Source organism: Colletotrichum phormii (assembly GCF_030913505.1).
Source record: "Colletotrichum phormii strain CBS 102054 chromosome Unknown BDP81scaffold_17, whole genome shotgun sequence".
Classification (NCBI taxonomy): Eukaryota; Fungi; Ascomycota; class Sordariomycetes; order Glomerellales; family Glomerellaceae; genus Colletotrichum; species Colletotrichum phormii.
The window spans coordinates 506580-533220 of record NW_026851459.1 but is presented as its reverse complement, the minus strand read 5'-3'; the positions used below and the strand labels follow the sequence as shown (position 1 = coordinate 533220).

General features: G+C 53.8%; 10 protein-coding genes across 10 annotated transcripts; 5 read left to right on the top strand and 5 right to left on the bottom strand.

The window, feature by feature from the left end:
- The first annotated feature begins 446 nt into the window (after nucleotides 1-446).
- BDP81DRAFT_69008 (Alpha/Beta hydrolase protein) lies at nucleotides 447-1897 on the top strand. The gene is made up of 2 exons (XM_060596162.1): nucleotides 447-1662; nucleotides 1775-1897. The coding sequence occupies exons 1-2, from the start codon at nucleotides 629-631 to the stop codon at nucleotides 1782-1784; spliced, it is 1044 nt and encodes a 347-aa protein (XP_060442239.1). The 5' UTR covers nucleotides 447-628; the 3' UTR covers nucleotides 1785-1897.
- Nucleotides 1898-2295: 398 nt separating this feature from the next.
- Nucleotides 2296-2661, bottom strand: BDP81DRAFT_452214 (cript family protein; the record flags this gene model as incomplete). The annotated part of the gene is made up of 1 exon (XM_060592722.1): nucleotides 2296-2661. One exon carries the CDS (start codon nucleotides 2659-2661, stop codon nucleotides 2296-2298), a length of 366 nt encoding a protein of 121 aa, XP_060442238.1.
- Nucleotides 2662-4964: 2303 nt separating this feature from the next.
- Nucleotides 4965-9571, top strand: BDP81DRAFT_68984 (phospholipid-translocating P-type ATPase). The gene is made up of 3 exons (XM_060596161.1): nucleotides 4965-8431; nucleotides 8483-9150; nucleotides 9210-9571. Exons 1-3 carry the CDS (start codon nucleotides 5156-5158, stop codon nucleotides 9388-9390), a joined length of 4125 nt encoding a protein of 1374 aa, XP_060442237.1. The 5' UTR covers nucleotides 4965-5155; the 3' UTR covers nucleotides 9391-9571.
- A 766-nt stretch (nucleotides 9572-10337) lies between these two features.
- On the bottom strand, nucleotides 10338-12431 carry BDP81DRAFT_379900 (major facilitator superfamily transporter; the record flags this gene model as incomplete). The annotated part of the gene is made up of 1 exon (XM_060586827.1): nucleotides 10338-12431. Exon 1 carries the CDS (start codon nucleotides 12120-12122, stop codon nucleotides 10338-10340), a length of 1785 nt encoding a protein of 594 aa, XP_060442236.1. The 5' UTR covers nucleotides 12123-12431.
- A 419-nt stretch (nucleotides 12432-12850) lies between these two features.
- BDP81DRAFT_434165 (putative glutathione S-transferase) lies at nucleotides 12851-14441 on the bottom strand. Its single transcript, XM_060590939.1, has one exon. The coding sequence runs from the start codon at nucleotides 13972-13974 to the stop codon at nucleotides 13285-13287; it is 690 nt and encodes a 229-aa protein (XP_060442235.1). The 5' UTR covers nucleotides 13975-14441; the 3' UTR covers nucleotides 12851-13284.
- A 208-nt stretch (nucleotides 14442-14649) lies between these two features.
- On the bottom strand, nucleotides 14650-16937 carry BDP81DRAFT_408716 (aspartic peptidase domain-containing protein; the record flags this gene model as incomplete). Its single annotated transcript, XM_060589055.1, has 4 exons — nucleotides 14650-15596; nucleotides 15690-16436; nucleotides 16509-16659; nucleotides 16838-16937. The coding sequence occupies 4 exons, from the start codon at nucleotides 16935-16937 to the stop codon at nucleotides 14927-14929; spliced, it is 1668 nt and encodes a 555-aa protein (XP_060442234.1). The 3' UTR covers nucleotides 14650-14926.
- Nucleotides 16938-18903: 1966 nt separating this feature from the next.
- Nucleotides 18904-20002, top strand: BDP81DRAFT_434162 (uncharacterized protein). Its single transcript, XM_060590938.1, has one exon. The coding sequence runs from the start codon at nucleotides 19094-19096 to the stop codon at nucleotides 19958-19960; it is 867 nt and encodes a 288-aa protein (XP_060442233.1). The 5' UTR covers nucleotides 18904-19093; the 3' UTR covers nucleotides 19961-20002.
- Nucleotides 20003-21068: 1066 nt separating this feature from the next.
- On the top strand, nucleotides 21069-21650 carry BDP81DRAFT_396991 (uncharacterized protein; the record flags this gene model as incomplete). Its single annotated transcript, XM_060588259.1, has 4 exons — nucleotides 21069-21212; nucleotides 21279-21381; nucleotides 21442-21578; nucleotides 21633-21650. The coding sequence occupies 4 exons, from the start codon at nucleotides 21069-21071 to the stop codon at nucleotides 21648-21650; spliced, it is 402 nt and encodes a 133-aa protein (XP_060442232.1).
- Nucleotides 21651-21705: 55 nt separating this feature from the next.
- Nucleotides 21706-22805, bottom strand: BDP81DRAFT_434157 (40S ribosomal protein S12). The gene is made up of 3 exons (XM_060590937.1): nucleotides 22678-22805; nucleotides 22135-22453; nucleotides 21706-22063 (listed from the first exon to the last, which is right to left on the bottom strand). The coding sequence occupies exons 1-3, from the start codon at nucleotides 22678-22680 to the stop codon at nucleotides 21939-21941; spliced, it is 447 nt and encodes a 148-aa protein (XP_060442231.1). The 5' UTR covers nucleotides 22681-22805; the 3' UTR covers nucleotides 21706-21938.
- A 539-nt stretch (nucleotides 22806-23344) lies between these two features.
- Nucleotides 23345-24467, top strand: BDP81DRAFT_434153 (40S ribosomal protein S22). The gene is made up of 2 exons (XM_060590936.1): nucleotides 23345-23566; nucleotides 23807-24467. Exons 1-2 carry the CDS (start codon nucleotides 23434-23436, stop codon nucleotides 24064-24066), a joined length of 393 nt encoding a protein of 130 aa, XP_060442230.1. The 5' UTR covers nucleotides 23345-23433; the 3' UTR covers nucleotides 24067-24467.
- The last annotated feature ends 2174 nt before the right edge of the window (nucleotides 24468-26641 follow it).

The following is a 26641-nucleotide window of genomic DNA, read 5'->3' as shown; positions in this document are numbered from 1 at the left end:
CCCCTCACCTTGCACCCCTCACCTTGCACCCCTCACCTTGCACTCCTCCCCATACGCTGGACCCAGAGCTTGGTTGCGTGGGCGCCAACAAGTCGATGATATTCAGTGGGCAAAAACCATTGGGGAGAGACCCGAAAATGATGGGACGTTCTATGCCGAGGCTCAAAGTACACCGCTCGTATGTTTTTCTCTTACTCTTTCTTGGGTGGTCAGTTTCTATAGCTTTCTAAGCAACCGGGTGAGTTTCAAAGTGCGATATTTAGCTCCATAACTCGGAGACTCGGCGATACCTTGAATGGTATAAGTAGTTTTGTCTTTTCGACAATCTCGTAGTACAGTTGTCGGTGAAGCTGCACACACACACACACCTTATCTTGCATTATTCCCCGCAATAGCTTTGTGAGGGAGCTTACAATCGGTCCCGGAGCTGTTGTAGCAAGGGTCCCTTCCTTGGCAGACGTCGAGAGCCAACGTGAGTATAAGGGTCCCGCGGACCCCGCCATCTGCTAGCTGTCCCTCCTGCTTCTTCTTTCTTCCCCCCATCCTTCGCCACAGCCTCTAACAGCTTTCACTCCAGACGGAAACCTCGCATACTGATATACGGACACTGACACACCCACACGTCACGATGGCCGTCGACAAGATCGCCCCCAACGACCCGCGCGTCGAGCGCAAGCAGGCTGAGGTCAGGGGCAAGACCTACTCCTACCTCTACAGCAAGCCCGAAGGCGACGCGGCCCCCAAGGGCTCCGTCGTCCTCATCCACGGCTTCCCCGACATCTCGCTCGGCTGGCGCTACCAGATCCCCATGTTCCTCGCCCAGGGCTACCAGGTCATCGTCCCGGACGCGCTGGGCTACGGCCAGACGGCCTCTCCGGCCGAGCTCGAGGCCTTTTCCATCAAGAGCATGTCGGACGACATCAAGGCGCTCTGCGACAGCATCATCCCGGGCGAGCAAATCATCCTCGGCGGCCACGACTGGGGCGGAGCGCTCGTCTGGCGGCTCGCCATGTGGCACCCGTCCCTGATCAAGGGCGTTTTCAGCGTCTGCACGCCCTACATCGCACCCACGACGGCCTGGTTCGACCTCGCCGACGTCATCGCCGCGGGCCGCCTGACCAACTTCAAGTACCAGCTCCAGCTGCGCAGCGAGGAGGTGCCCGAGAAGCTCACCAAGCCCGAGGACATTCGGCAGTTCTTGCAAGGGATCTACGGCGGCAAGGGCCCCGCGGGCGAGCTCGTCTTTAACACGGAGCGGGGCATCATCTGGGAGAATATCGGCAAGATTGGCCCCACGCCGCTGCTGTCCGAGGAGGAGATTGCGTACTACACCGAGAACTTCAGCAAGTCGGGCATGCGCGGGCCGACCAACTGGTACCGCACGCGCAAGATCGACCACGACGAGGAGCTGCCGCTCGCGGAGGCGGCGGAGAAGAGCGGCGAGGCGTACAAGGTGACGCCGCCCAGTCTCTTCATCTCGGCGACAAAGGACGCGGCGCTACCGCCGGCCATGGCGGCGGGCATGGACAAGCACTTTGAGGACCTGTCGAGGGGCGAGGTGACGGCGACGCACTGGGCGTTGTGGGAGGCGCCTGAGGAGGTGAATAGGCAGATCAAGGCGTGGATCGAGAGCAAGGTCGACAAGAAGCCGACGGCGTCGTTGTGAGTAGTTTTCTGAGGGGGACGAAGAAAAAAAAAGCAAAGAAGAAATGCGGTTCTTGAAGGAAGGGCCGCGCGAGGTTGGATTTGACGTTAACGTTTATATGTATGACAGGCAGGGATGAACCACGGTTTCGGGCACGATTAGTGAACGGCCAATGTAGAATGGATTCCAGAATCTTGACCAAGCAAAGCTTGTGCGTTGATTGATCCTTGAGGTCTTTCTTTGGAGTTATGACTATCTGTACCTCGCACCGTTGTGGCCTTGCTTGGGATGAAGCAGTGATGTCAGATGTCGTGAGATGACATGTCTTGCTTGACCCCCGTGATTCGCGCCTGATTCTTGCCTACTACTGGACTGGTAATGAAGGCCTGCCGCCTGTTGCATCCCGTCTCTGACCTGGCGTGTATTGAGCCGTGTATCGTGTGTTAGTGAGCTGCTTGGAGGCGCAGAGTCTAAATCGCCGGGCAATGCCTCGTCGTTGCAGTTCATGGTTCCCTGCGAGCTGATCGACTCCCAGCTTCTGGTCGCATCTAAGGTGCGCGTCGTGAAGGCATCGTGTGAAGTATTTCGACGACGTTGGTATGTTATGATGTAACCATTGTTCCGTTTCGTCCATCATCTACCACGCCCTCTCACTTCAACGTAAACTTCTGTCCCGCAATCGACGGGGCAGCGCCCTTGGCCTTCTTGTTCGGCTTGCCGCACGATGCGCACGAGTCGGCTCGGTAGGCGCACGACTGGCAGAGGGAGTGACCCTGGGAGACCTTTGTCTTGCACTTTGAGCAGGCGCTCGAATACTGAGCGTAGGGGTTCTTGGCGGCCTTGGAGAGGAGCTTGCTCTTGCCGATGCCGGTCGTGCCCAGCGTTGCGGACTTTGTGGCGGAGGACGACGAAGACGAAGAGGAGGAACCGTGGTAGATTTCGCTCTTCTTCTTGACGGAGGGCGTCACGAGGGTCGTGGAGCCCTTGCCGAGCTTTTGGCACTTTGTGCAGACCATTTCGGGGATGGGTTTGGATTCGGTGGAGGGTTGTTGTTGTTGTCAGTAGTGATTGGAGTCGCAATCGTGAAAGGCTGCGTTGGTTGTGATGGTCGAGGGACTGGATGGCAGAGAGGGACGAGTGGCTGGGGTTGCAAGTGATAAGGCTGAGGTAAGATATGATAACAGATGTGGCTGGAACAGAGCTGAAAGTGACGCAACGTCGCAGGGCAGCGAGACGCTGGTCCGTGCTGAAAACTGAAGTTTCCCCGAGTGGGTCCGTCGATATTCGGGTGGGTCCAGCACCGGCCGGGCTGGGATTGGAATGTCTGCCCCGGGGAACGCGTGGACGACATTGGACGTTCTGATTGTCTGGACCTCTAGTGTAGGCTCTGGGACCGTTGGCCCAGCACACGCGGTAGCCACAATAGGGGGGTCACTTTGTTGTCGAATTGTTTCCTCGCTATACGCATACGGGGACCCCAGCCACTTTTGGAATTGAAAATGGGTCTTTCTTTGATCAAGTTCTTCAGCATCTTGGAGAATGCCGGGGGTTACTGGGGTGAAAGAATTTGCCGTGGTTGGGTCAAATTTCGTCTGTTCACTTGGGATGAGCGAGAGTAGCATATCCGTACTCCACAGGTAATCACAGATCATCGGGGCGGAAACGACTCAAAAGAAGTGAATGGCCAAGAGAAACAGGTTCTGTAATGATGGCACGGGAGATGATGCTTAAGTCCTACCCTGATCAAACCTTGCTGAACAGCCTGGGCATTGCTCCTCCGTCTCCATTGTCCATCATCTGTCCTCGTGTATCTGTAGCCGTAGGTCTTGGTGTACTCCGTATTGGCCGTTTTACACGCTGGTCCTGGCGTCGGCTAGGCGGTCGTTGGAGCTACTGGGGTCTGAGCGGGCATACTCTGTGCCCTATGACTTGCCTATCCGTACGAGCATTGAGCAGAAGCGGACTCTGAGGTTGGCTCGTGTCAGAGGAGGCTAAATGTGACGGGGTCCCGAGATTCCGTGCGAGACGTCCGTCCGCCCCTTACGTCTCGATTGAGCGTTCGATTGGCGACAGTGTCTAGCGTTGAGGGGAAAACGCAGACAGGCTGCAGCAGTGCAGGCTGACTGACTGAGAGTGGCGTGGCGGGCATTCCTGCCGACATCCACCAGCTTCGCCCTGTCGTCGTGGGTTGGTGTGGCTGGAGGTTGACGCAGCTCTTTAAACTTCTCGCTGTCGCTGTCAGCTTGTGGTCTCGCATCCGGTACGAAGAGAGCAGAGAGGATCAGGACGTGGAGGAAGAAAAGATGCAGCTAATGCCAGGCCCAGCCAACTAAACGGCCTTCCAAGGATTCAGAATAGCAACAGGCCCACACGTGCCCCCTTCTGGTGGAGCTGCGGTCCCAAAACCAAGTCCACCCAATCCCATTGCCCAGTTGTAGTCTCACAGCAAAACGGCCCAGGAAAGCACGGAGATGGAAACGAGAGTACGGATACCTGCCACGCCTGCCTGAGGGAAATGCCAGCTGGAACCAGATGCAAAGGACCACGCAAATACTCCGTACCTAAGGTACCGCAAGCAAGGCAGTTCAAGCCAACGAGACCCTTTCGACCCCTTCCCGTCCACCTCATTGAGGTTTGGTGTCTCCAATCTGCACTGTTTGATGCTGCTGCTGCCACTGGTGCTACTGCTGCTGCCCTGCGCCCCCCCCCGAAAACCCCACGCTACCAACCTTACGCCCAGTCTAACGCCTTGCTGCTACTTGCTGCTGCGTGTTTAGCTTCCAGTCTCATCCGGCCGGCTCCCTTGCGCTGTCTCCCGAGTCCCCCCCCCCCCCCCCCCCCCCCAATTCACCCCATTCAAGCACCACCAACACCTCAAACACGACTTTCCGCAGATCCTACCCTTCCCGCCGACAACACCTCACATCACCTTACTTCTCGGCCTCTCAACGGTCTTCAAGACGACCTCGCCTGTTGTGAAATTCTTCGACCGTTACAAGCCAATCATAGCGACTGCGTTGCTTTGCCTCTCGAGCCACTGCCACCGGGGACCGTCTCTCGGCCACTACTCTCTTCTTCACCCGGCGACCAAGTACGGTACACTTGCGCACTCAGCCCGTTGACGTAGCGCAAGCCGACCACTGTGTAATCCTAATCCTGCGCCAGAAGGAGGCTGTGCTGCAACAAATACGGATTGCTGGGCCACTTCTTTTTTTTCCCACCACATCAGCTACCCTCAGCAAACGCCCAGCTGCGGCGTCGCTTTCACTGCCGATTGTCGTTGTCGTCGTAGTCGTCGCCTTTAGCTACGCTGCTGCTGCCGATACGAATCTCCATCATCCATCCATTAGGCTGCCAAATTGCCTTCGCGACCACACCCTCTCGACTGCATCGCTTCTTCCCTTCATGTGTCCGGAAACACGACGGTAATCCAATCACCCCGAAATTCGCATGCTGGCCATTCCGACACTTGCAACTTGATCGCCTAGCAACGCTACCAGCCCTTCCGGCATGACTGGACGACCTACGGGTGGTCCTCCAGGAGGACCCTCGAATAACGACCTGCTACTAGACTTGGACAACGAGCAACCGACATACAATGCAGGACAGCGATCGAACATGCACGACGACGACCTTTTACGCTCCTACAATCACGATCAAGACCAGGCCCAGGGCCGACCCTCCGTTTCGTATGATGACTTTGTTGGCGGCGGAGGAGGAGGAGGTGGAGGAGGTGGTGGAGGAGGAGGGAATCACACACAGCAACCCTCAGCATTGAGACCGTTACCTGGCGGCCCTCAATCGCCTGGCGTCCCTGGCGGCGCATCCTCTGGCCCATACATGCAGAGACACTATAGTCAAACGTCAGAACTAAACAATTACCAGCGATATGCCGACGACTTTGACGACTACTCGGCCGAAGGCGAATCATACTACCAACAAGGCGGCGCCGCGACGAGTACAAACAATGTCGGAGACCCCTCCGCGAGGTCCAACGCTCGGAACCGTAACAGCGTCCTGAGCTTGGGTGGAGGCTTCTTTGGTCGCATGAAGAATAAGCTGGGGATGGGCCAAGGATACTCGGAGATGGACTTGCCCTTGACGGAAGCCGGCGGCAACGGACGGACCGACTCTGGTATCGATGCGCAAGCCAAGGGGGGCAAGAAGTTCGACATGGGAAACTTCAAGTTTGGGTTTGGAGGAAAGAAGCCGGATCCTTCGACTCTGGGTCCGAGATTGATCCATCTCAACAACCCGCCCGCGAACGCAGCGAACAAGTATGTCGACAACCATATCTCGACGGCCAAGTACAACGTCGCAACCTTCCTCCCGAAATTCCTCTTCGAACAGTTTTCAAAGTTCGCCAATATCTTCTTCCTATTCACGGCTGCGCTACAGCAGATTCCCAACCTCTCGCCTACCAACAGATACACTACCATCATCCCGCTTTTTATCGTCATGATGGTTTCGGCAGGCAAGGAATTGGTGGAGGACTACCGAAGAAAGCAAGCCGACCACCAGTTGAACACATCCAAGGCCCGCATCCTACGCGGAACCGCCTTCCAGGAGTCCAAGTGGATCAATGTTGCGGTCGGAGACATCATCCGCGTCGAATCTGAAGAGCCCTTCCCTGCCGATCTGGTCCTGCTTGCCAGTTCCGAGCCCGAGGGACTTTGCTACATCGAAACAGCCAACCTCGACGGAGAAACAAACTTGAAGATCAAGCAGGCATTGCCTGAGACATGCACGATGGTCAGCTCCAGCGATCTGAGTCGGCTCGGAGGAAGAATCAAGTCTGAACAGCCCAACAGCAGTCTGTACACGTATGAGGCCACTCTGACGATGCAAGCTGGTGGCGGTGAAAAAGAACTGCCCCTCAACCCCGAGCAGCTTCTCCTTCGAGGTGCCACTCTTCGTAATACGCCCTGGATCCATGGTGTGGTTGTTTTCACTGGACATGAGACAAAGCTCATGCGTAACGCCACGGCCGCACCCATCAAGCGCACAAAGGTCGAAAAGAAACTGAACATTCTTGTTCTCGTGCTGGTCGGTATCCTCCTTGTGCTTAGCGTCATTTGCACAGTGGGCGATCTTGTTCAGCGCAAGGTTGAGGGCGAAGCTCTCCAGTACCTGATGCTTGACTCTACCGGTTCTGCAAACGATATCATCAAGACGTTCTTCAAAGACATGGTCACATATTGGGTTTTGTTCTCCTCCCTTGTGCCCATCTCCCTGTTCGTCACACTGGAAATGGTCAAGTACTGGCACGGAATTCTCATCAACGACGACCTCGATATCTACTACGACAGAACGGACACCCCGGCAAACTGCAGAACATCGAGTTTGGTTGAGGAATTGGGCATGGTTGAGTACGTCTTCTCCGACAAGACGGGCACCTTGACTTGCAACATGATGGAATTCAAACAGGCCTCGATTGGCGGAATCCAGTATGCCGAAGATGTACCCGAGGACCTCAGGGCGACGATTCAGGATGGTGTCGAGGTTGGAATTCACGATTATAAGAGATTGGCGGAGAACCTCAAGAGCCACGAGACGGCTCCCGTGATTGACCATTTCCTGGCTTTGCTGGCTACTTGCCACACTGTCATTCCCGAGAGAAGCGAGGAAAAGGGCGGCAAAATCAAGTATCAAGCCGCCTCACCCGATGAGGGCGCGCTCGTCGAGGGCGCGGCTGAGCTCGGCTACGTCTTCACCGATCGCAAGCCGAGGTCTGTCTTCATCGAAGCTGGAGGACGCGAGCTAGAGTATGAGCTTCTGGCCGTTTGCGAATTCAACTCTACCCGAAAGCGCATGTCGACCATTTATCGATGCCCCGACGGAAAGGTCCGCGTATACTGCAAGGGTGCCGATACTGTCATCCTCGAACGCCTGAACGATCAGAACCCCCACGTCGAAGCTACCTTGCGCCACCTCGAAGAGTACGCCTCGGAAGGTCTCCGAACCCTTTGCCTCGCCATGCGTGAAGTTCCCGAGCAGGAGTTCCAGGAATGGTTCCAGGTCTTTGAAAAGGCCGGTATGACCGTTGGCGGCAACCGTGCCGACGAGCTGGACAAGGCAGCAGAACTCATCGAGCACGACTTCTACCTCCTTGGAGCGACTGCTATTGAAGATCGCCTCCAGGATGGTGTCCCCGAGACCATTCACACGCTTCAGCAGGCCAGCATCAAGGTGTGGGTCCTGACAGGCGATCGCCAGGAGACCGCCATCAACATTGGAATGAGTTGCAAGCTTCTGAGCGAGGACATGATGCTCCTAATTGTGAATGAAGAAAGTACCGAGGCAACCCGCGACAACATACAAAAGAAACTCGAAGCCATTCGCACTCAGGGAGACGGAACGATCGAAACGGAGACTCTCGCACTCGTAATCGATGGCAAGTCTTTGACTTACGCCTTGGAGAAGGATCTAGAGAAGCAATTCCTTGACCTCGCCATCATGTGCAAGGCCGTCATCTGCTGCCGTGTCTCTCCCCTCCAAAAGGCTCTTGTTGTCAAGTTGGTCAAGAAGTATCAAAAGGATGCCATCTCGCTGGCCATTGGTGACGGTGCCAACGACGTGTCAATGATTCAGGCTGCCCACATCGGTGTGGGCATCAGCGGTATGGAAGGTCTTCAGGCCGCCCGAAGCGCTGATGTATCCATCGGCCAGTTCCGGTACCTCAGAAAGCTACTCCTCGTTCACGGCGCCTGGAGCTACCAACGTGTTGCCAAGACCATTCTATTCTCTTTCTACAAGAACATCACCTTGTACATGACACAGTTTTGGGTAAGTTTATTGTTAGTCGACTCGAGGACTTCTGATCACTAATATGACCAGTACACCTTCCAAAACGTCTTCTCGGGAGCCGTCATCTACGAGTCTTGGACCCTTTCCTTCTACAACGTCTTCTACACCGTCCTCCCTCCTCTCGCCTTGGGTATTCTTGACCAGTTCATTTCCGCCAGACTCCTCGACCGCTACCCGCAGTTGTACAACATGGGTCAGCAAAATCAGTTTTTCAAGATCAAGGTCTTTGCCGAGTGGGTCGCCAACGCTGTGTATCACTCCATCATCCTCTACGTGTTTGGCCAGCTCATCTGGTACGGTGAACTCATCCAAGGCGACGGACAAATCGCCGGTCACTGGGTCTGGGGCACGGCCATGTACGCTGCGGTCCTGCTCACTGTCCTCGGCAAGGCGGCTCTGATCACGAACAACTGGACCAAGTACCACGTCATGGCCATTCCCGGCAGTATGCTTTTCTGGTGGGGCTTCATTGCTCTGTACGGTACCGTCGCGCCCATGATCCCCTTCTCAGCTGAGTACCACGGCGTTATTCCCAAGCTGTACAGCAGCCCGGTCTTCTGGTTGCAGACGTTTGCGCTCGCGATTATGTGTCTGATGCGCGATTTTGCCTGGAAGTTTGCCAAGCGCATGTACATGCCGCAGACATACCATCACATTCAGGAAATTCAGAAGTACAACATCCAAGATTACAGACCAAGGTATGTTTCTTCCTCATACTCACAGCCCCTATGAGTGATGGTCCACTGACCCATCCCAGAATGGAGCAATTCCAAAAGGCAATTCGCAAGGTGCGACAAGTGCAGCGCATGCGTAAGCAGCGCGGCTATGCGTTCTCCCAAGCAGACGAGAGTCAATCGAGAGTGCTTCAGGCATACGACACGACGCAGCACCGTGGACGACACGGCGAGATGGCCAGTTCGAGACCCCAAGGCAGGTAGTCACTCCGCTCGCCAAGTGTCTCAAGAAAGGAGGGGGGCAAAGACGCATGGGCCCATGATGATCACGACTCGAAAGGGGGTTGGCTGCGTTGAATTTTGATTCCTTGGGAATGGTAATTCCCATACGAAATGGTAATGCAACGGAAGCGACGACAGCACGATGTAAAGTTTTGTGTCTTTTTTTTTTTTTTACTATTATTATATGCATGGTCGGGAACCTCCTCGTTATCCGGGGAGGAACATCATCCCACGGGCTGGCGTTTATTTTCAAGCTATTCAATGGCTTTGTTTGTGTAACTACTCCGTGTAGGGCTTTTTATCTTCTCTTCCTCTTCTTTGACAAAAAACACAACAATGTTGGATGGTCACGTCGCAGGGGGGGGCGATGATGATGTTTGGAGAAAGGGGAGGTGGTGATGAGGCAGGCAAGGAGTTGCTACGAAGGAAAAAGAAAACAATCTCATGTCACACGATGCGGCAGGTCCGAGAAGGAAAAGAGGAGAGAGAAAGGGACTAGGTGGAGTTGAGAAGACTCACAGCAATTAGGCAGAACGTGTGAAGTGCAACATCTCTCAGGAGGCAAACGTTCATGGAATGGAGGGGGAAGGATAGGAGAAACCCTCGAGAATAAAGAGTTGTTGATTTGTAAAGAATCTCTCGACTATTTTCGCCGTCCCAACTGCTGAAAAGACTCCATGCCCTCCTTCTAACCTCTGAGACAAGGGGTATTGGATACTTTCAGGAACATTGGATAGTGGGAAGTGCCGGGGGTGGAGGTTGGCAGCGATGGCGAGGTGTTTCTGGTCATTCTCGATGACTTCGAGAGAATGTGAAGTGGAGGGCGGTAAAGATTATCCTTCAATTAATGAACAGACATACTTGGTATGTGCAGTGTAATGTGCTATATGATAGAGAAAAGTGACGCTGTCTAGATGTATGATACTACTTTACATTGATACAGCAAAGCGACTCTTGGCCCTGAGCCAGTGGCCATAGTAATACAAAACATAGGGGATCGGCGCAAGCACAGCTGATATACAGGCGAGAATGGTCAGAGTATAGTGCGTTCCCATCTTCTCGAAGAATGGTATTCCAACCACGGTCATGCCTCCCGCAACCATGTACCTGATGAGGGCGACGAACGTGAGCGCCGACGCCGAGTAGATCTCGTACGAGTCGATTATGTACATGTACACGCACATGAAGATGCCGGTGACGCCGTACCCAAAGACGGCGACCGCCAAGATGGCGGACCAGACGCTGATGCTGGCGAAGTTTGTCCAGCCGAGCCAGAAGAGCGATATGGGGACGGAGACGGCCGCGCCGGACGTGGCGTACCACAGGCGGATCTCCGGCTTGAAGCTCGCTTTGCCGCCGTCACTTTTGACTCGTTTCGCCGTCTTGGCGTAGATGAAGGGCACAAAGAGGAAGTTGACCTGCGTGCCGACGAACATGGAGATGAAGATGATGTTGGCGAGCCCCTGGTCGAGGCCGTAGGTGTACTCAAAGATGTAGGGCCACCCGACGAGGAAGGTGAAGAGGACTATGTAGACGACAGTAATGTACAGCGTCATGGCGATGATGATGGGCTCCGTCAGCATGAGGAACGGCCTCGTCATGCTCGTCTTGAGACGGCTGAAGAGCGTGGCGTCGACGATCTCGTGCTCAGAGCGGAAGCGGTCGTCGCCCGTGATGCGGCGGTAGTGCGCGGCCTTCCACTGCAAGAGCAGCGGGCCATACGTCTCGGGCATGAAGAGCAGGACAAGCACCAGCACGAGCCCGGAAGAGATGAGCGTCGTCCACTCCACCCAGCGCCAGCTCACGGCGTCGGAAGGGCCAATGTAGGCGCCCATGACGGCGCCGATCATGGGGCCGCCGAAGCAGGTAATCGCGTAGAGGGGGAAACTCCACGTCTTTTCGAGGCGGTTGTACATGTCTGCGATGGAGCCGCCGGAGCAGACGAGCGGCGTCGAGGCGGAGCACCCCGCCAGGAGCCGGAAGACGATTTGCGCGCCAAAGTTGGGCGCCAGCCCGGACGCCATGATCCAGATCATGAAGACGGCCATGGAGGCCGCGTACACGGCGTTGCGGCCAAATGTTTCGGAAAAGGGCCCCGCGATGAGGGACCCCAGGCCCATGCCGACGAGGTAGAGGCCCGTGGCGAGCGACTCGGCGACCTGGCTGACACCGAGGTCCTTGGCGGCCTGTGGGAGGACCGTGGCGTCGATGCCGGACGCGGAGCCGACGAAGAGGGCGATGAGGGAGATTTGGAGCGTCACGCCGATGCGCTTCGCCGTGGGCCAGTTGTGCGGGTCGAGGGGGTCGTCCGGCCCCGCCCAGCCGACGACGAAGACGCGGCCGCCGTGACCCTCTTCGCCGGTCCGGTCGCGGACGTGGATGCCGGTTAGGACGCGGCCGAGGGCCGTGCCTTCGGAGTGTCCTGTCCGTGCCGTTTGGCTCCGTTCGACGGTGGTACCGGAGGCATCGTGCTCCCCCTCATGGTTGTGGAGCTCGTTGCTTTCGGGGTTGGTGGCGGTAGTGTCGTCTGGTGATTCCAAGAGTGGACTTGCTCGCTTCTCCTCCTCCTGTGACGAAGAAGAGTGGTTCTCGAGGTCCCTGCCTACATCAAGAGGCCTGCTTGGCGCTGCTGCGGACTGCGCTTTTCCGATGTCTTTGTCAATTTGTGCTTGGGCTTCAATGCCCGCGCGCCGGCGTTGTAGAAAAGATTGCATCCTTTTCCACAAAAGGTTTCTCCTCAGGTCTACCGATTGAAGCGCCGAGAGAACATACTTCCTGGATATCAGGTTCAGCGGATATGGGTGTGAAGTCTCTTTAGAGTTGAGACTGTAACAGACGACAGCGGGAGGAACAACCGAGTTAGTTGCAACATTTGAGTCATTGAGGATTAGCAACACTGATACGTGACTTCATACCGGGCGCTACAGGGAAGTTGCCTTTTCTCTCTTTCGGCTCTCTCCCACTTTGCGCATCGTACTAGCCCCCGGTTTATTTCCAGAAGGCTAACGACAGCCAGCTCCATCAGTGACGGTGAGGCAGCGTTTGCCAGTCGATAACACTGAGTTCCTTTGGGGCCGAGCTAAGAGAAGATCTAGCACTCGGAGATATCGGTCTTTCGCATAGACTGGATACGCGTATGCGTTTTCGTAGGGCGTTTCTGGGCTGCAGCTCACAGGTTGCCCCGGAAAATTCCACTATTTTGGTTGACGCGAGGACGCGAGCCGCGAGACTTGCAATGTACTGTATAGAGCGGAGCGGTAATCGACTTTGTATCGACGCTGATTTGCCATGTGCCAAAAACGCAATGTTTCTTTTCTCTTCTCACTCGTCCGAAACAGGCAAGTATACCAGTTCGAAGCAAGATACACAACCAGGCTGCAATCGGCTCCGAGCGGCATTTCGATCGCCCATCCCCATGCTCTATCCAATTGCGTTCACTAATACGGATACAACGGCAGCGCAATATCAACACATTCTTTTTTTTCGGCCGGTGTGCTCTGGCCTTCCCACCGTAGCGGACACAAGAATCGCATGCGACACCACAAGGAAGCGAGAGCGATGGAGCGGGCTTCTGTCCGTCTTCTTGGGCGAGCTTTACCCGCATCCCAGCGGAGTCACTGGGAGATCTTGGAGCTGCCCATCCGCCCGCCCGGGTCGATCTTGGTCTGGTTTGGGCTGACAAAAAGCGGCCCGGGGCGGGCCCGGATGGCTCTTCCGTAAAGAGTGGGGTTTCTCGGGCCGAGATGTCGTTATGTCGTAATCTGCAGCACACCACAGCGTATTTTCTCATGAACACGCTGACTCAAACACAGACTTCCTTTTCCTCATTAAACTCCTGTGACGGATTGCTTTCTAGTATACTTTTTTCCTTTCCTTCTACAAAGTGGCAGCCCTCTTCTTCAAGGTCTCCGCAATGATAGGCCTAGCTCTGAGCCTGTCCATCCAGGCGGCCGTGTTCGGGAACTCCTTTGCAAAATCGATCTGATCCGCAAAAGCACCAGAAACCTTCAAGTCATACCACGGGTAGAATGCAACATTGAACCAGGGGATAAAGGCAATATCCGCATAGGAGCACTTGTCGCCCACCAAGAACTCGCGTCCCTCGAGCGCCCGGTCCAGGACCCAGGAAACCCTCCGAATCTCCTTGATGTACCGGTCCTTGGCGCTCTGCACGTCTTCGGAGTGGTACCGGTGGAACCAGATGGCTTGGCCAAAGTACGGGCCCTGACCGGACATTTGAAAGTGCAGCCACTGTTTGGCGTGGAAGTAGTCGGCCGTGCCCGGCTCGAAGCTGATTGACCTCTTCTCCTTGTCGTACGTCTCGACTAGGTACTCGAGGATGGCGCCCGACTCCCACAGCGTGATGCCGGTGTTGTCGTCCTCGATGGCGGGCACGCGCCCGTTGATGTTGATCTTTTCAAAGGGCGGCTTCTTCATGTCGGGGAAGTCGATGTACTTTTCTTCGTAGGAGATCCCGAGCTCCTCGAGGACGAAGTGGACTTTCCATGGGTTCGGGCCGTTCTTGGACGTCCAGACCCTGATCGGTTGAAGCTTCTCAGATGCCATTTTGGTCTGGTTGGTGCGGCTTTTTGTGGAGATTTGTCGGGATGGTTGTCAACTGGATTGGATCCAGTGCTAAACGGATAGAGTCAACTGAACAGTTATTGATGTTTGCTGAAATCCCGAGTCTCAGTCGTTTATGTCCAGCGAATCTGATCAGTTATCTTTAAAGTGGTGGTAAGAGGGATTTCGGCGAGCTCTTTAATGAACACATCGTAGGAAACCCTTAGAGATGCGGTCAACTTGCACCCAACTTGGAAACTGTTTCCGATGCTACGATCTGCCTACCACGGACCCCGCATTCACTGAAACTCAGTACACGGACGGACGAAATGGTTCCGGGGATAGAACTTACATCGTTCAGCTGCATTTGATAAGCTGTATGTCATTCTTGCTTACAAAGTAATTAAGAGGGGTTTCTGAAGATCGATGACAAATCGCAAGTTCGCCGTGGATGGTCATCGTAATCTCCGTATCGGAAGAGCTCGCGGGCCGTCTTGCAAGAAGAGAATACACCCAATCCGATCCAGACGTCAACTTACCTCTCTTCCGAATCCCTGCGAGCTGTCTCAGTTTCTTGACTTCTTCACATCCATCTTTCAGCTGGATTACAAATGCCAGGCATAACCACTAAGACATGGTCGCGGGGTCAACACACCGCTCACAGAGACCGTGCGCGTTCCACAAAACCAACATCGAAAGCCATCGATATCTTCAAAACGGAAGCACCAAAAAGATAAAGGCGCACCGTAGAGCACCATATATTCGCTGGTTGTCGCAGATAATAAATTGCTGGCTTGGCTCTGTTAAAGAGGTAAGCTAGAGTATAAGAGAATACAGAGTGATAGTAAGGTATAATACAAAACAGGCTCTATATCCATAGAAGAAAGCATCCTCTCAAACGTCATCAACATGTAAGATTATTTCTGGCACGACTGCGTCGGCCTATCATTAATATTTAACCCGCCATCTCGTACCGCCGCATGGTTCGAGTGTCCCCATTGTCCAGTTCGCACGTCGGTGGTGTCTTAGGAGGGAGATCCTGGCCTGGAGGCACTGGCGTCCACGCTGTGTTCTGCACGATGCCCGGCGAGGGTAATGAAGGGGCCCTCGACCTCTTTCGCTTGAGAAACCATAGCACAGCTCCGACGATGATAGCTATAGCTGCGGTTCCGCCAACGGCAATTCCGGCGATAGCCCCGCGTGAGAGGCCGGAGAAGCTTGGGCTTGCCGACGAGTCGTTACCGCTGCCGCCCGCGTCCCCACCGCCGTTCACGGTCTTATTGCCGTCGTTGGACTGGGAAGAACAGAAGTTGACGACGTCGTTGTTGCCGGAGTCTAGGGCCACGATGTCTTGGTTCCACGTGGGGTTTGCCTGCCAGAGCGAGAACTCGGACGTGTCGTGGTTGACTTGTAGGTAGGCGGCGGAAAGGAACTGCCAGCCGAGCTGTGCCATGTCGTTTTCGTTGACTTGCTGCATTGAGTCGAAGAGCATGTCCTTTTCTGTTGCGTTCACGAGCATCTCTCCCGTTTGCTCATCGAGTAATACGTGTGGTAGGACGAGGTTGTCACGGTCCACACGGATTTTTAGGCCGGATGAGAGCGTTATTGTCAAGGCACCGTCATATCTATGGGCACAAGTTCTGTCAGTATGTGGGCGTGGATAGTTGACCCGAGCCGCTTGGAGGACTGTGAACAAGTCAGGGATATGGGGGACATACGGCTTTTGGTCGGGAAGGTATTTCATGTTCCAGTAGTGATAACCGAGAGAGCGAGTCATGTTGTCAATGGTATTGTCCGTGTATTTGAGGAAGGTAGAAAAGTAAGGATTCAGAGGCATCCTCATCATTACCGGAATCGTTGGATTGATGCAGGTGGAGATGGCGCTCGACTTTGACGGGAAAATGCTGACGTCTGTACCATTGTCGAAGTTCATGGTCAGGTCCGTGACCGTCACCACGAGCTGTGACTCGCATTGAGCAATGTTGGGTGTTAGGGGCTGGGTATATCGCTTTCCAGAAACTTTTGCTCGGTCGTAGCCTCCATATATAAGATGACCATCCAGCTGAGTGGACATCCCAAAGCCGCGACCCCAAAAGAGACTCCACGTTCGCGAGGCAATCTTGCCTGACTCCTTCAAGACTCTCAGTATAGTCGAGTTCGAGCCTAGACCGAGTCCCATCATGGCTTTATAGCCTTGGGTATCCCAATCGCTCAACGCTATGCCCATGGCGAAGTTGTCGAGCGTAAGGTTGCTATTGAGTTTCATCGTATCAGCAACAGGGTTGATATCTGGCCATCCGTCATCTTCGGGAGTAGCATCGTGTGTTGTCGCTTTGCTTGTCTTGGACGCGAGTGAATCATAAGAACCCCCTCGAAAGGAAGTACAGCCATCCTTGGGCCACTTGTCAGAGCCGCGAAGAGTACAAACACCGTTGGTGCCGTACAACAACGTGCCATTCTGACCACTGAGTCGAAGCGTTCGTTAGCAATGTGTCATAGAGTCCGTGAAGAGGAAAGCAAATGTTTAAGTTGATTACCTCTGCGGGATGAAAGCAAATTTTTGCTCGGGTTCCCCAACGGCCAGTTCCAAGCCTCTCGCTACCTGGCCGTTTGACAATGAAACATTGCCGAGTCGTATTGGAACAGGATATGGTGCACAAGCTGCCTGAACCAGTGCCGCGAGATATGCTGGCAGAATTAGCAGAACTGCCAGCGAGCCATGAGTAGTCAGAATCGAAGGCTCCATCGCCTACACGAGCCGTTGGTCGATAGCGAGAAACGAGCAGATCACAACTTGACGTCCTTAGTAGTCTAACAGACCAAGATGGTGATGGTAAACAATAGGGAGCACAGTTCCTCCGCTGACTTCGGAAGATGGCTGTGAATCCATAGAGTCTTTCGGGACTCGGGTTTGGTACAGGGGAGTGGCCGAGCTTATGCTGCGCTGCAGCCTGCCACTCCTTCATTATGGCCTGCTTCTGAGGATCCTGGTTCAAGACACGAGCCCACAACTTCATGGCCCTTGTAAAGCTTCCGAATGGGTGACACTACAGTCGCCCGGCCATATTACGCTTACATCCATAAGGCTATCTTTCCGTCTCAGTCATTACCGTTGTTACTCTTGGCGTTAATTTTCAAGACTGCCTTCTTAGAGTAAATGGTACATGGTATATGTACCTGTTTTTGAGAAGGAGTGTTCCTACTGGTGTTGGTGTTAGTGGAAGAGTTGACCGGATGTGTTGAGCTGCGAGCGGAAGGCTGTTGTCATCTAATAGTGTCCGTACTTGATTTCTCAGTAGTTCGTTGAGTACGTTCTTCTTCAATTAAAAAACGAAAGAACACCGCAGGTTTTCTGCCATACTCTAATACTCGCCTGATAATCCTTGTCAGCTATAATGGGGCTGCTACCAACAGCAACTCAACCCGATCTGTCATTGGCCTGCGCCTCCCAAGAACTAGGTACTGGCCCTCTCTCATCACATCCTCTCATACAGATCCTGATCAGATCCGCCGGGATGCTACTCTGTACCAACAGCAGCTTAAGGTTATCGGCCATTAGTCTGTGCCACGAAAGAAATGGGCCTATTGGACGTGGGCAAGATGACATTTGACACAGGCGATTCGGGCCCGACGAAGCCCGGCGAGTCACTGGAAATTATTTCCTTGGACAAAAATCCGAGTTCTGGCGAGAATACCGGATGTGAGGATGAGGCGGACTCGGAAAAGAGAGAAGGATTTGAGGAAAGCGCCACGTTAACAGTAAGGTAGGTTGGTTGGCCGATTAGTTTGTCTGTCCGGTGATACAACGGAAGAGCTCCACTTTCGCCATTGGATGAACCGACGACCACCCATACACCCATCCTGTTGTGATGCGATTCTTTGCCCCCAAAAGGGGCCAAACATGTGCCAGCTTACCTTCGGTAGACGGCAAACAACCCTCACAATTCATATCCGTATCTGGAGGTCATTCTCATGGCCCCCTGCAGGAGACCGGGGGGGGGGGGGGGGGGGGGTCGGGTGCCGTCACCATCCAACAAAAAGTTATCAGCGGCTGAGTGCATAAGAGAAACTGCTGGTAGACGCACATGAGCCGGGGAGAAAACAAATTATACACTGTATTCCGACAGTTGGTCGGCCGCGCGGGTAGAGTGTACCTTTCTTGTCGTCCGCCGCCCCTAAGCCTTTGTTGGCCAGGCATGCAGCATGTTGGTGTTTATTCCGGACGGGGCTCAGGCTGCCTTCCTTGCAGCCAAGAACAGGTCCATCCTCCAGCATTGTTGGTTTGCCTGCTTCGTTTGTTTGCCGAGAAGTGGACGGGTCTATCACCCATTTCCTCCTCCCCATCGGCTGGACTAACGTCACGTTTTGTCTCTTTCTGACCTCCTTCCGACTTCAAATGCCCAGTATCAAGTATCAACCGAACAACCTTCGGCGCCAGGCTTCTTATGGGCTCTCATTATTCTTGTCGACCATGCGTTCGCGTCATTTACTGAAGAGCAAGCGGGCCGGGGCGGCGGCGCTGCTTGTCATGATCCTTCTTTACCTTTTTGTATCGTCGTCGCAATCTACACAAACTGGCGGCGGGTTGTCATTTCTCCACAACCCATTCCACTCCACATCACGGCCGCCGAAGCAAGAGGTCCCGAATTATCTACCGGAACTGGCGACGTTGAGCAAGCCGGATCTGCCAGAGTCTGAGTTCTGCGCCGAACGCTTCGGCCCTCGATACCTGAACGAACTCCGCGATCAAAGGATTCAGTACTGTTCGCCAGAGTCAAGCGCAAACTTGACATGCTTTCACAGTCATACGCAGTCTAACGACAACCGCGACTCGTTCTGCATCGGTCAGGGCGCCGTACTGGATCGCGAAAGTGGTAAATTTCATCTGGACTGCGATGTGCGACAACCTACTGGCAACGAATCATCACATGGCATCATCTCTTTCTCAAATATCAAAAACTACTGGTACGACACCGGTCCCGGCTTCCTATTCCAGAACTTCGTCAGGGTCAAAGCCGGAGCATCGCCATCCTCAGCCATCCAAGCGCCAAGCCTCTACGACAGCCGTCCGTTCACAATCCTCGTGAAAAGGGAAGGTCACTCCAACATCTGGCACTCTCTCATGGAAATATGGTCAATGGTTATGTCCCTCGACGTCTTGCGGCTCAGTCACGACGGCGACAATCTCGACAAGCCTTTCTTCACTATCCCCGGGGACGTCCCACGAACCCAGGTAGTCTTCTTGGACAACCAAGAAGAAGGGCCTCTATACTCACTGTGGGGAATGTTCGCAGGTCGTGAGTCACTTCGCCTCACCAAGATCTTGGAAGACCCAGCGCAATCTCAGGCCTTCTCCGAGACGCCTCAGAACGTCATCATTCCACTCGCCGGAGGGAGCAATCCGCTATGGCAGAACGACTGGGAGGATAGAGACTGCAAGGACGCTCCGCTGCTGAGAGTCTTCATACGACGAGTGATGCAGCAGTTCGGCGTCGAATACGGGACGGGACGGCGACAAGGCAAGCCACTCAATGTCACTCTCATCGATCGAAGAGGCTCTCGCAAGCTCTTGGACCAGGACGTCCTACTAGACGCAGCTCGGAACGCGTTCCCCGACGCCAGTTTTCAGGTAATCGACTTGGGAGCGATGACCTTCCCCGAACAACTTCGAATAATACAGTCCACCGATGTCCTGGTCGGCGTCCACGGCGCAGGACTGACGCACACCATGTTTCTCCGCGAGAACGGCGCCGCGGTCGTTGAGATACAACCGTCGAGCATGTTCCACAAGGGATTCAGGAATGTGGCACAGATGTTGGGTCACAATTACTTTAGCACCCACGCCGAAATGGTAGGGCACGAGGAGGATGATAAGGGCAGGAAGAGAGATCTTGTCCGACGAGACCGGTGGCACTGGGCTGATATTCGGATCGAGGAGGGCGCCTTCCTCGAGTTGGTTGGCAAAGCGGTTGAGTCAATGAGAGAATAGTGTATTATAATACCCTTAGAGAATTTTTAACGTTTTACTAGACTTCTCGGATTGTTGTTGAAGCTGTTGATCAAGATATCACCGAATCTGTAAAGCTTTGGTACGTGGCTTGGAGCCCGCCTCCAAGTAAGTAGCCACTTTACTTCAGACCGTGAACGCATAGAAGTCTTGAGAGATTGGAAGGTTGTTACTTAATCTATTTCGATAGAAACAGAATATCGTTGTCTCGTGCAGACACTTGACCCCTTCACCTTCTACTGCAGGAGGGCACGAGGGTCCCATCACTTGAGTCTCGGTCCGAACCTGATGATATCTAGGATCTACTGACGATAGTTTGTTATAATGATAGCTAAGTTTAAAGCTTACATCTAGAGAACGTCTAACTAACTCGGCATGGGTTTGCGGTCCTTTGACTTCCACGGGCCGGTCTCTCCCAAATCCACGTGAAAGTAGTAGCACTAACTGAGTCTTGTCTCTATGCTTTCCGCATCCTTGCGACTTTTGCGATAATCGACGCTATTTGGCCGGTTGGATACAACGTAACGTAACGTATGCATGCGTCCAGACTGAGAATCTTCCCCGGAATGTACCTGGAGATGGGAGAGTTTACATCGAGGGCACATAGTGTGAACTTGTAAAAGCCCATTTCAACATAATCAACGAAAGTAATTGATCTTAATTGTTGAGGGATCGTCTCTGGTTACGAACCTGAGAATACTAAGAGCTACGAAGCTGTTAGCACCTAAGCAACTGGAAAAGAAAAGTCTGACAAGGACGATTGTCAGCCAATCCATGATTTTGGTCATTTGATACAAGGATCATGACACAAGTGAAAATTTTATTTCAACGGAATAACACCAAGAGGTGAGAATTCCGGGAAAACAGTAAAGATCTTACTCGGGGTCATGTTAATATATTGTCGGATGAGAGTTCGCAACGGTCATATGTGGTGGTGAAGTTGGCTTCCCCGCACTCCTGGTCACAGCCGCCGTTGACAGAGCCTTTTCAAGGTGGGGGTTGCCGGCAGAGCTGATTCCCCCACCATCAACCCCTCCAGTTCAAATTTCATCGTCCGCATCACGCCCGACACCCCCGCAGCTACCTCAAGATGGGCAAGAACGACAAGAAGCCGGCCGATAAGAAGGACGGGGGCAAGTCTGCCGGAGGAAAGAAGGGTGCCAAGGGTGAGAGCGACGACAAGGGCGGCAAAGCGGCCAAGGGCGCGCAGTCCATCAACGTCCGGCACATCTTGGTGAGCACCGTCTTCCTAGCTACGGATTTTTTTTTTCGGGACTTTACAAGCTGACAAGAATATCAGTGCGAGAAGCATGCCAAGAAGGAGGAGGCTCTGGCTAAGTTGAGAGACGGGACCAAGTTTGATGATGTGGCGAGAGAGTTCTCCGAGGACAAGGCGAGACAAGGTGAGTGACATCCATACGCAGCTTCATAAAGGGCGAGTGCCCATGCTGATTGGTTCACAGGTGGTGCTCTGGGCTGGAAGACAAAGGGAAGCCTGGACCCAAAGTTTGAGGACGTTGCGTTTGCTCTGAGCGCCAGTACAACGGCGAGTCCCGTCTACGGAGAGGCCAAGACGGAGTTTGGATACCACATCATCATGGTAAGGCTCGACTGCACAGGACCTCAACATGTTTGTACTGACTCGCACACACAGGTCGAGGGTAGGAAATAGGCAGACCATACCAGTTCTCATCAATCGCCTCACATCAATATCAATAATGCACACGTTTGTTTGGTTCAAGAGTGCCCAATGCCGTTTCTCTTTATTTGTATTTGATGCATGTTGACCTGACCTCCAGAGGGAGTCCTCCATTTTTTTGTTTCGAGATGCCAGCTGAAGAAGCTAGAGTACAACCGAAAGATCGTTCATAGCGACGGTTCCAGATTTCCCCGCCACCCCTCTAAAAATCCTTCTCCCCATAGTGACGCCCAAATTCAAATCATGAAGTCATACCCAAATTTACTGCTCGGTCTGGAAGTAGTTGAGAAGGATGGAGCGCTCCTGGGACTCTTCACCCCAGTCCTTGACGACGACGCAAGAGCAGTTGACGACCTTGCGGGCGTTGCCCTCACGGTCCAACACGCCTGTGATTATCTCTATTAGCCGACGCTGGTGTGCGAATATGTGGCAGCATATGCCGCAGGTGTGTACTCACAGAGACCAGCCCACTCGCCGAGCTGCTTTCCGTCGGGCACCTTGATCAGGGGGATCTTGTGCTCGGAGCAGAGAGCGATGACAAGCTTCTTGTAGGCCTCCTCCTCGCAAGCCTCGTTGAGGACGCACATGTGGGCCTGGCGGCGGTCGAGGGCCTTGGAAGCCTCACGGAGACCGCGGGCAAGACCGTCGTGCATGAGGGCGAGCTTCAGGACACCCTTGAGGGCGTCAAGAACGGACATCTGGCCCTTGGAGCCGGCATCGGCGGAAACCTCGACCTCCTCAGCCACCTCGGGGGCGTTGTTCTCTTCTACGTCCGACTGTACGATGCGCAAGGGCAATGGTTAGCCATGTGTGTTCCTCCAAGGTTCTTCAAGTCGACATCGTCGTTGTCATCCCCCAAAGTGGGATGAGCCCAATTGGCCTGCGCGCACGCGACAACTTCCAAGCACCCGGTAATCCCAATTGGAGACATTGCGGGCAATCGGGAGGCGTCGGTCGTTCGGGAGCCATATTTGGGGAGGGGTTCTCGGTGCGAACTCACCATCTTGAAAGTTGTTGGTCAAGTTCCTGTCGGTTCGATCCTCGAAGAGTTATGTTGTGTTGTAATTTGGGTAGTGTATGAATAAAGTGAACTTTTGGCGTGATGCGAGGGCACAAGCAGGAAATGCGCTGAAAGATCATTCGTGGAAAGGTCACTTCGCCCGTGCCCTTTCGAGGGTTAGAAATTGTGGGTGGTCCGTGCACCCACAAGCGACCAATTTTTTTCGTCGCAGTGTGGGGAATTCTCCCACAGCCTTTTGACTTTTCTGCGCCCCAATTTCCACCACGATCTTCTCACCGACAAACTTGCCAATCACCCCTTCAGCGGCACCGTTCAATCCACGAGGTAAGTCGAGAAAGAAAAAAAAAAGAAACAAGGCACAATCACCTTGTTTGCCCATGATGGCGACTTGATCCAACAGGAACTTCTTGCCTTTTCCTTGATGCCGGAGGAGAGCAATCAGACGAGTCGTGCGATTACGAGATACCGATTTTTTTTTTTCGACCTCCATCTTCGCCTCGACGGACGATGCGGTAGCCCCTTGGCTGGCGGCTGCCCGACGCCGACGACGATGACATCTGATACGCTCTCCTCTTCAGCAACGAGCTGGCAGAACCCTCCTGTTGGTCGATTGTCGCCTGGGAGGGCACTCTCCACGCTCAATAGGCCCATTGGAAGGCTAACATGCAATTTTCTTCGCTGGCAGATACCTCATTTCCCGAGACTTGAGAATCTCCGCATACACCAACCGCCAAGATGGTCCGCACTTCCGTTCTCCACGATGCTCTCAAGAGCATGAACAACGCCGAGAAGGCCGGCAAGCGCCAGGTGCTCATCCGCCCCAGCTCCAAGGTCATCGTCAAGTTCCTCCAGGTCATGCAGCGTCACGGTATGTCAACATAACACGATTTGCTTTCTACTTCTTCTTTCTCTTCACCTCGGAGGACGTTTTTTGGATGGATGTACATTCGGCATGATAACTAGGGCGACCGTCTTCGATTCCCACGACTCAGCCCCTATAAGATGCCGATAGATAGATAGCGGAGGTCTTACAACTTTTTCGGATTTCTTCTCCTGATGTCTAAGCTTTAAACCACCGCGACACCATCGCTAAACAGCAACAACACAGGTTACATCTCGTCATTTGAGGAGGTCGACGACCACCGCTCCGGCAAGATCGTTGTCCAGCTCAACGGCCGCCTCAACAAGTGCGGTGTCATCTCTCCCCGCTACAACGTCCGTCTCTCCGACCTCGAGAAGTGGGTTGTCAAGCTGCTCCCTGCCCGTCAGTTCGGCTACGTCATCCTCACCACCTCTGCTGGTATCATGGACCACGAGGAGGCCCGTCGCAAGCACGTTGCCGGCAAGGTCATCGGCTTCTTCTACTAAGCGTTGGAACACCAAAAAGGCGATGGAAGAATGGACAAAAAGGGGCGTGGGACATTTGGCGTTTGGGGGAACAACTTGGGTTAGCCATGGCCGATACCAGAGGATGCCATTGAGCTAGGATCTCATTTACACCAAAAGCAATGAACTTCAACCAAGACCCCACCAATACGAGCCAGTTCTCATGTGTCAATTTCAAGTGTGCAATGTGTGCTATGCAAGTGCTGTCCCAAAGCTGATTTATGCGTGTCTGCTTGTTTCCTCAAGTAGACACCATTTCGTGCTTCCGTCCAGAGAAATTCTCATGGGTGGTTGTGCTAGGCTTCTCAACCCTGTGCACTGAAAGCTTGAGAAGCCGGACTCCCTGGCGTCATGATGTTGCACAATGCCTCAAGCATGGCGAGTTCATGTAGCTACACCTCTTTCACAAGAGGCATATCCCGCAATAATTTGTTTGCGCCAAAGGCAAAACTCCGAAAAGAACCGTGTCTCCACTTGGTCTTGAAGCGTCCTTACGAACCCCCATGCGTGGAGAGGGCGCGACCGTTGAAGCTAAAGAAAAGAATGTGAGACAAATGGTTTGCTGTTCCCGAGCTCGGCTCGGCCTGGGCGTGAGATCGATCTGCTGGACTTTCTCGACCAATGCAGATGACTCGATTACTTCGATCCCCGTACAATTTTTGGGAGGCACGGGAGGGTCTTCCTCGATTCTCCATGATTTGAAATCACCTTGCAGATTCCATTCTAAGTGACAGATACCACATCCACAGGCCTCGGGAAACCGGCCGTCGGCTCGGTAGAGAGAGAATTGGAGCAGGCTCCTCCCGAACAAGCGAATCGGCCTTGTGGGAATCGTCGCCAACAATTGCTCAACGGCAGTACATTTTGACCTACTCAACCTGTCACTCGCTTGGCGAAGTGCTTTTCCCATTCGTTTTGGAAACGGCTGGGGGCTGGCTTTCGCAGAATCTACATCTAACTGCAACGCTACGAAGATCATGTCGTTTCTCTTTCACGAAAAAAGCAAACCCAATGTTGCAGGGCCTCGCGCCACTATTGAACACAGTGAGGGCCAAGAAGCCTCAGCGAGCCGATTAAATCGTTACCTACCTACTGTCACGCATGGGAGGATAACACCGCAGGGCTATTAATAATGATGCATGAGGGAACACACACGCACGCGATGTGGATACATGCAGTGTGAAGAGGTTAAGTAAAGGTCAGAGGAACGTATCCACGGTGCATCATGCGAGTGAGGAAAGCAGAATGGTATGACAGGCAACCCAGCTGCCCGTCACGGTGCCGAGACATTTCACATCCCATGGTAATTGGTAGGCCTCAGTGGGCGTCTACTGTATGTCGGTCGTCAGAGAAGGAAGCTCTGAGCAAAATGAGAGGTAATTCACTAACAGAAGGTGTTACCGTTGTGTGCCATGTTACGTGCTTTTTTGGAGCTCATCAACACACCCTGGCTCCGAGCCGGACATACCTCCGGATAGCCTGCAGCGGCTCCCCCTGCACCCGGACAGGGCACGTTTCAAGGATTTATCTCTTCGTCCAGACTATTCGTTTATACTCCCTTTCTGATCTAGTTTCGCAAGCCATGAAAATGCCATGCAAGCTGAAAGTCCCGATTTCCCGATTATTGGACGGGCAAACCTTCCCTCATGATGAACAGATGACGGAGAGCGGGCGGGGGTCCTCGGGATTCGCTCCGGGAGAGCTTCTGCTGTATCAACAACAAACTTTGGCTTTCGGATTTCAAGACACTGAGGTATGCGTACGCGAGCCCTGAGAAACGACCGATTGTCTCCTTTTGTCGCACAAAGTAACCCGAAGAGCGTCCCGTGTCTGATCTTCCCGCACTCGCTTCCGCCTCGCCGACAAGTGCCGAATCGTCTCGTCTTTCTGTGGCAGCGAAAAGGGGTCCTGGGAGGTATTCGTCTCGTTTCTCCCCGAGAAGTTGTTTATAGGACAGAGGAATAAAACAGGTAACCTTCATGCAAAGAAAGTACGATCCTGGTGCACATTGGACCAGCCGCCCTGCGACCGTCCATCAGACCCAGATGAATGAGCCTCAAGCCCTGAAACTCGCAGAACTCACCTTACTGGCTGGGAAGGTAAACAGAAAGGTGCATTCGAGAGAGCTTTCATGGCTGGCTGCGCTGCAACCCGCCCCGTCTGCGAAGGGGGCCCCCCATGTCGACCGACCTCGCTTGGCGACTGAGGTGATTTGTATTACAGAGGCGTGAGAGGCTGGTGGTGGTGTTTCTTCCCGGGTGATCAGCGAGGCACGGCCCCACACGAGGGCCCGCCCGATGACGATGATGGCTCGGCATTCTCGAACCTCACGCTCTCACTCTCACACTCACACTCGCTCACACCTCAACCTCAACCTCACGCACAGCTCACTGCCTCTTTTCCTCTTCCATCCCAGCGCCGGGGACTCGTACTTCATCCGGACGGAAGTACTTTTGATTTCATTCGTCCGCCTCTCATTCTCTCAAGATCGGGGAGAAATGTCACGGATACGTAAAGCCCTTTTCCGTCACAACCGATCTCTTTTCTGGACCGCAGG

What these genes read in the sequence shown, in the direction of transcription:
- BDP81DRAFT_69008 (XM_060596162.1), top strand. Translation starts at nt 629, where the DNA reads ATGGCCGTCGACAAGATCGCCCCCAACGACCCGCGCGTCGAGCGCAAG.
- BDP81DRAFT_434165 (XM_060590939.1), bottom strand. Translation starts at nt 13,974, where the DNA reads ATGGCATCTGAGAAGCTTCAACCGATCAGGGTCTGGACGTCCAAGAAC.
- BDP81DRAFT_434162 (XM_060590938.1), top strand. Translation starts at nt 19,094, where the DNA reads ATGGAAATATGGTCAATGGTTATGTCCCTCGACGTCTTGCGGCTCAGT.
- BDP81DRAFT_68984 (XM_060596161.1), top strand. Translation starts at nt 5,156, where the DNA reads ATGACTGGACGACCTACGGGTGGTCCTCCAGGAGGACCCTCGAATAAC. An exon ending in TGTACATGACACAGTTTTGG is followed by an intron (nt 8,432 to 8,482) that starts GTAAGTTTATTG and finishes TAATATGACCAG; the next exon opens with TACACCTTCCAAAACGTCTT. An exon ending in ATCCAAGATTACAGACCAAG is followed by an intron (nt 9,151 to 9,209) that starts GTATGTTTCTTC and finishes GACCCATCCCAG; the next exon opens with AATGGAGCAATTCCAAAAGG.
- BDP81DRAFT_434157 (XM_060590937.1), bottom strand. An exon ending in CGGCGAGTGGGCTGGTCTCT is followed by an intron (nt 22,064 to 22,134) that starts GTGAGTACACAC and finishes AGATAATCACAG; the next exon opens with GCGTGTTGGACCGTGAGGGC.
- BDP81DRAFT_434153 (XM_060590936.1), top strand. Translation starts at nt 23,434, where the DNA reads ATGGTCCGCACTTCCGTTCTCCACGATGCTCTCAAGAGCATGAACAAC. An exon ending in CCAGGTCATGCAGCGTCACG is followed by an intron (nt 23,567 to 23,806) that starts GTATGTCAACAT and finishes GCAACAACACAG; the next exon opens with GTTACATCTCGTCATTTGAG.